Source organism: Brassica oleracea, chromosome C3 (assembly GCF_000695525.1).
Source record: "Brassica oleracea var. oleracea cultivar TO1000 chromosome C3, BOL, whole genome shotgun sequence".
NCBI lineage: Eukaryota > Viridiplantae > Streptophyta > Magnoliopsida > Brassicales > Brassicaceae > Brassica > Brassica oleracea.
The window spans coordinates 5,323,003-5,329,434 of record NC_027750.1 but is presented as its reverse complement, the minus strand read 5'-3'; the positions used below and the strand labels follow the sequence as shown (position 1 = coordinate 5,329,434).

General features: G+C 38.9%; 3 protein-coding genes across 4 annotated transcripts in view; 2 read left to right on the top strand and 1 right to left on the bottom strand.

Moving 5' to 3' along the window:
• The window catches only part of LOC106335914 (J domain-containing protein spf31), a 7,715-nt gene extending 5,953 nt beyond the window's left edge, over nucleotides 1-1,762 (top strand). The window contains 4 exon segments of the mRNA XM_013774593.1: nucleotides 690-803; nucleotides 969-1,076; nucleotides 1,438-1,476; nucleotides 1,568-1,762. Coding sequence (XP_013630047.1) covers nucleotides 690-803; nucleotides 969-1,076; nucleotides 1,438-1,476; nucleotides 1,568-1,738 — 432 coding nt within the window. The 3' untranslated portion in view covers nucleotides 1,739-1,762.
• A 29-nt stretch (nucleotides 1,763-1,791) lies between these two features.
• Nucleotides 1,792-4,426, bottom strand: LOC106335912. Of its 2 annotated transcripts, none has more exons than XM_013774591.1 (2): nucleotides 2,922-4,426; nucleotides 1,792-2,194 (listed from the first exon to the last, which is right to left on the bottom strand). In XM_013774591.1, exon 1 carries the CDS (start codon nucleotides 4,017-4,019, stop codon nucleotides 2,934-2,936), a length of 1,086 nt encoding a protein of 361 aa, XP_013630045.1. In that variant the 5' UTR covers nucleotides 4,020-4,426; the 3' UTR covers nucleotides 1,792-2,194; nucleotides 2,922-2,933. The 2 variants fall into 2 exon arrangements, with proteins under 2 accessions (XP_013630045.1, XP_013630046.1); XM_013774592.1 differs by having other exon boundaries at nucleotides 1,792-2,195; nucleotides 2,925-4,426.
• Nucleotides 4,427-6,121: 1,695 nt separating this feature from the next.
• LOC106335684 (chaperone protein dnaJ 3-like) overlaps nucleotides 6,122-6,432 on the top strand; it is a 2,162-nt gene continuing 1,851 nt past the window's right edge. Inside the window, exon 1 of the mRNA XM_013774264.1 lies at nucleotides 6,122-6,402. Within this exon, the coding sequence (XP_013629718.1) occupies nucleotides 6,250-6,402 (153 nt within the window). The 5' untranslated portion in view covers nucleotides 6,122-6,249. The remainder of the gene's footprint in view (nucleotides 6,403-6,432) is intronic.

The following is a 6,432-nucleotide window of genomic DNA, read 5'->3' as shown; positions in this document are numbered from 1 at the left end:
TAGAATCGATTTAGAGAAGATTAGAGTATGAAATGAGATTATGAGTCTAGTGTGGAACCATTTAGATTTAAAGACTAAGAGAAAGACTCAAAACTTGCTAGATCTTATTAATGAGTGAGGTTACATATTTATAAGAGAGACACAAGGGTTTACAAGAAGGGAAATGGGCACTATTGAACCGTGTGGAGTCAAGGGGCGCCTTTTGAATGATTGGTCAGGATGGCTCACATGCTTTGGCTCTTTACAGCCTGTTCCAGCCTGGCACGCTCTTGCCTTATCCTCTCAACGGTCTGATCCAACTCCCTAAGCTACCCAAGTCACTCCTCCTTAGTTACCGCCTTACTTGGATAGGGTATGGTAAGTTTTGGTTGAGGTTTGGTTGGTACGGCTTGTACGGCCTTGTACGGCCTTGTACGGCCAGCCGTACCATACTCTCCCAAACTTCCCTAAGTACTTAATCTCCTCTTCTCTTCAACTCCTTATCTCTTCATATCCATATACTCAGCTCATCTCAACACAGAAGATGTTTTCACCGCTCTCTGTCTTTATTCATCTGTTCTTTCGTCTGATTGCCATATAGTCACAACTCAGTTTCATATTTGTGTTTCTTTTTGGTCAATCCTGCTCGTCTTTTTCTCCAGTTCATATTCCTCTAAACTTGTAGTGATACGCATTATTTATTTATACAGGGAAAGGATGAGCAAATATATGAGCAATCTGAAGAGTTTCAGAAGGAGCTTAAGTTAAAGGTCCGAGAGATATTAACAGACCAAGAATGGCGTAGGAGAAAAATGGCTATGAGGGTATGCAGAGAGTTTCTAGTTAGCATTGCCTAATTATTTTATGAAACTAGACCAAGAGTGGCGTAGGAGAAAAATGGCCATGAGGGTATGGCAGAGTTTCTAGTTTGCCTTGAATTATATTTTATCCCTGAGAGTTCATTTATTCTTTCGCTTCTTGACATTTAGATATCAGAAGAAGAGAGAAGACTGAAGAAGGATGAAGAAGAACAAAAGGAGATATGGAAGAAAAAGCGTGAGCATGAAGCACAGTGGGAAGGAACTAGAGAAAAAAGGGTTTGTGCTTTTCTTAATCCATAATCTTGATTCCGGACCTGCCTATGTATCTGTTAGTTTAAAAACCCACTTAACCTCACCTTTTGGCACTTGAGAGTACGGTTAGAAATGGCTTTAGAGAAGAGAACTCATTTGAAATAGTTGAAACCATTATGTCAGTTCCTGTGACCAAATACTTTTTGACACTTGTTTTGAGCTCAAAGAGCTTGCCATTGTTCCATCTTCTGTTGATTTATTATTAAGACGATCTGTGCAATTTCTCACGTTCTCGATTTCACCATGGAATAATTATTATACAGGATAAAGTCATGTGTAGCGCAGTTGCTTTTTGTCCTTGATGTCAGTGGGTTTCCATGTGCAGGTATCAAGCTGGAGAGACTTCATGAAAGCAGGAAAGAAGGTACGTTAGCTAGGAAAAACTCCTACATTTTTTTTAATTATTCGGTCAGAATCAGATCTCAATTTAAACATCTGCCAACATCATCCTTCAGGCCAAAAAGGGAGAGACACGTCCTCCAAAATTGAAGACAGATGATCCAAACAAAGGCCGGTCAAGAAAGGCTGATCTCTTTGACTCTTTTTTTGCTGATCTCTTCTTTATCAGAAACATGGAAGAGTTATATAAATTTATCTCAGTTCTCAAACGCTTATTTACCTTTTAACTTTTGTATTGAAACATGGAAGAGTTATTAATTGCTCACTACGAAAAACCAAGAAAATAGCATGTTCTCTTCATAGATTTCCTTGACACAATCATAATGGTACAGACCCCCCACACCTTGGGGGTAAAAAAAATCTCTGCTTATGTACAGCACCAGATCCAAAAGAACCAAAAAATTTATAAAAATTACAACTTGGATAATCTCAAAGTGGCTTAATCTTAGTTTTCGTGTGATATATAATGTGACAACAACTCACAAGGGTGCGCTTGAAGTACCACTGAAACTGGTTTATTTTGTTTCAAGCCTCCCAAGGATTGTTTCGCCTTGCCTCTTCTTACTCCTGAATGTGATTTTTGCTCTTCAACCCACCTGCGTAAATACTCATCCGGTCCAAAAATGTACTCTAATTTTCTCACGTCACTTGCTTGCAGGCGAGAAATCACCAAAACTTTTTTCCTGAAAAGACATACGCAGAAGCAGAATAGAATTGAGTACTTGTTCCTACTTTTTGATGTTCATTAAAGACAAAATTAAGAGAACACCAACTCAATGCAATTCCACATGACTTCTTACAACAAAAATAGAATAGAGCAAAATAGACTGATAAGAGCAGGAAGCACATTTCACGGCAGAAACTCAGATTGCTTCTTATGATTATTGATCAGGGTGCAAAACCAAGCCAATGTAGACATATACCTTAACTACAAATACATGCTTTTCTTTAGCATATTCAGACAGTTGATAGTAGCACTAGCTGGCAGCTGTCAGGACTTGATTGATCTAAACCAATAAACTGTATTCCACTTATTCTCAACGAAAATATAAAACAAAGCAATGCAGCAGATAAGAGCACAGAATCCTTTTCATGGCAGATTTGTATAGTCCAAAATGACTCTTCTGTCTCATGATTCAGAAAGCAATGTAAAACCTCTATAAACAAACTAGATATATAACTACTGATAAATCATAAACCAGAGTCTAATGATTGATTTTGAAAAAAATATAACTCTAATTTTATAACAACAGTCAATTCAGCTTGTAACCATGTTTCTTTTCAAGCCTTAACATTACAATTATCAATCAATCTACAATTAAGTTCATAAACCAAGCCACACAGACCTATCACAATGGCCCCCCAGAAACATAGGAATCCAAAAGGGGGAAGGCTTTGAGAAACACTTACCTTGGCAAAAACTTAATCTCTGAAAATCACCGAGTCCGCAATGGCCAACAACGGCTTCAAGCAATCAGGGGTAAACTTGCGTGCAAAAAGGTAAGAACTCGAGTGGCTAGACCTCCTGAGTCTCTTAATCAACTCCGGCACCACTTCCTTGGGTCTATAAGTATAAGGATGCCCTTTCACAGTGCCAGTCCAGTTAACCTGAGTCAAGGTATACCCAGTACACCCATCCGGATCCTTCATATTCAACAGCGTCGGAAAATAATGCTCCTCGGGGTAACAAGCGTCAGAACGATAACAAGGAAGCTTAAACTTCCTCCACAAGACCCGATCTTTGATAGTCAACAACGCATGTCTCCTCGTCATGACAAAGAACTGCGAACCAACTCTGAACTTCTCAAACGGAACCTCGGGGAGCATAGCGTACCTCCCCCGAGCGTTGTACCGTTTCCAGAGCCTCGGCTCGTCGGAGATGAGCTCGATGAAGGTCCGGAACAGGACCCGGACGCCTCTCGGACTCGGATCCGGGTCGGACTTATCGAACGTTGCGGATTCGAAGAGGGAGGTGTAGACGTAGCTGAAGGAATGTAGAGGGACGCAGTACTGTGAGAGGACTGCGAAGTAAGTGTTGGCGGGGTCGTCGAGGAAGGCCGTTGCGAGGAGGCGGCGCGTCGCGGAGATGAGAGTCGGTGACGCGCGAGCGGTGCGTTTCGCGTTTGCGATGAATGCGTTTGCAAAGACGGAGCCTTTTTGGGGGCGCGTGATGTTTACGAAGGGGTCCGCGTGGACGTAGACGTTGTAGAGGGATTTGGGGTGTGCGGAGAAGAATCGGTCCCAGATCGGGGCGAAGTGGAGGTCGGAGTTGGTGAGGAAGAGGAAGGCGATCTTGAGCTTGGGGTTTGGGTAGCCGGAGGAGAGGTGGGAGAGGGAGGTCGAGGCGGCGGCGGAGGAGAAGAGGGTTTGGTCGGAGATTTCGTCGGAGATTGGGATGAGGGGCTCGGTGGGTGGGGAGGGGAAGACATGTGGGGCGATGAAGATGAAGAAGATGATTGGGAGGGAGAGGAGGAGGGAGAAGGAGAGGATGAACTGCTTCGAGTACATTATTCGAATCTGGAACCCTTGAAATCTAATCAATCCTCCATTGATTGAACTTTAAGAAACCTAGATTTGAGCAGGTAGGTTGACGAAAGATGATCTCTTTCTGCAATGATGATCCTTCAAAACTCAAACACTACAGACCCTTCAATCGAGATCACGATTTGTTCCTATTCTCAGAACGAAATCGTAGAAGGAAGAATTAAACCCAGAATGAAACTTTTTTTCTCCAGACTTTTGGGGGAAAAGAAGCAGATTGAATAGATTTGAGAGGTGTCTTCAGATTTCAATAGTGAAAATACTAAAATCGAGAGGATGTCTCACAGTAAGTGGTGGTGGTGATGATGATAATGTAGACGATTGAGAGAGAGAGAGAGAGAGAGAGAGAGAGAGAGGGATTTGTTGTTCTTCCTTTGTTGCGTTGTAATTGACGCGAAAAATTAGTTTTTTATTTTATTTTATGAGACGGAGGGGTATTTGTGTCAATTACGAACCGACAGGCGACAAGCGTAACCCCTTACGTCGTCAAGTGATTGTTTATTAGATCGAGGGATAAGTTAACGGCGTCAAGCTGTATTTCCGTCGTTGATAAACGGCGATGGCTTCGTCCGATGATGATGTCGGAATGCTCTTTTTTTTTAGCAACGATGTCGGAATGCTATTTCCCTCTTTTTTTTTTGTAACTGGAATGCTATTTTCCTCTTTTTGTTTTGAATAAAGTGAAATCGATTTAAATAATAAAATTAGATATTGAGTGTTGTATCTAATTTCGGTAGGTCCAACTGATCTTGTAACTGGTCTGCACTATTTGCTGGGATGTTTTTTTTACAAGTACAAAAACACGTACTCACCGAATGAGCCGTGGGCATTTCCAAGACCCGATCCAAGAGTAGTGGGCAGAGTTGCAACAATTATCTAAGTACAAGAAAGGCCCATTAAACTTTTCTTTTCTAAATAAGCACGAATTAAATATATGTTTTATTAAAGTGAGCACATTTAAAATCGTTTAGAAAAATGGTTCATACTTAAAAAGGCTAAAAAGTTCCAGTTTTCTTCTATAAAATTGTTTTAAAGGACCCAAGTTGTTTGTTTGTTTTAGGGCTCTTAAAAGTGACTGGGCCTACATGTCCAGAGCTATACCTTTTTTTTTAACACAAGTCCAGAGCTATACCAAATAGTGGGAAACCCGACTTTTTCTTCTTAAGATGTTTTCTCATTATCTCATATAACTTTTTGCTGAGATGTTTTAATTAACTTGTTAGCCTAGTAATATATAAGGTTAGCTTTTAATTTTATTTATATAAATTGCATAACAAATTTTATATTCTCTCCCGTAGTTAAAACTCTTATATTATAGTGTTTTTGGAATATCTTAATAAATATTAGATAGTTGCTAAAATTCTAACTTCAGACTCTCACAGAAGCAAATCTACCACGAATGCGTTATTATTAGCATTTTCAAAACTATGTTAGTAGACACACTCAAGATAAAATTATAAATATGCTTACTTTTAAAACACAACTTGAAGTTTTTAAAATGTTTTAAATATCTACTAATTATATTTTCCGCAGTTTATAGATTATACCTAAATTTTGTAGTTGGATGTGGTAAATCGTAATCATTAAATCATAATTATGTTACAAATTTTTTTAAATAAAAAGTAAATTATGCTTTTATATATATTTTTAGAAAATCTACCATTTTAATTTATTCTAAATCTCAAGCACCTATAAAGTTTATACTTTTATTGTGCTAAATTATGTTGATAACATTTTAAATCTATATTTTCAAATATAAATGAATGTATATTAATTATATTTGGATTTTTGACTGATAATATAAAAATAATTAGTATTTTGAAATTATAGAAAGGAGATGTTAATATCTTTCCATGCATTTATTAAAACAGAAATACATAAAATTGTTGCTTTGTTTTTCAAACTAATCTATTTTCTTTGATTTCTTAGCTAGATTTCCATTTATCTCTTTATAAATTTATCCTTTTTCCAATAAGAGAAGAATTGAATAAAAACAAAATAAATCCCTAAAGTAAAAAGGAAAAAAAGAAGAAATATATAAAAAGTGCTCAGCTTCACCTATATGACCTCGAACATAAGGCAAACCCAATTAGCCTTCTTCAAACAAACTCCGTCTCCTTCTCCTCTCCACCGTTAAAAGCCTCGCGATTTGCCTTCTCTCCCCTATTAGGGTTTTCTTAACAAGGAGGGTGAAAAGATGTTCAGAAGAGGACCTTCGAGTAAGAGCGACAACACCAAGTTCTACGAGATCCTTGGCGTTCCCAAGTCCGCTTCGCCAGAAGATCTCAAGAAGGCTTACAAGAGAGCCGCTATCAAAAACCATCCCGACAAGGGTGGAGATCCTGAGAAGGTATTGAATCTTAGATCCCCCCCCCCCCCC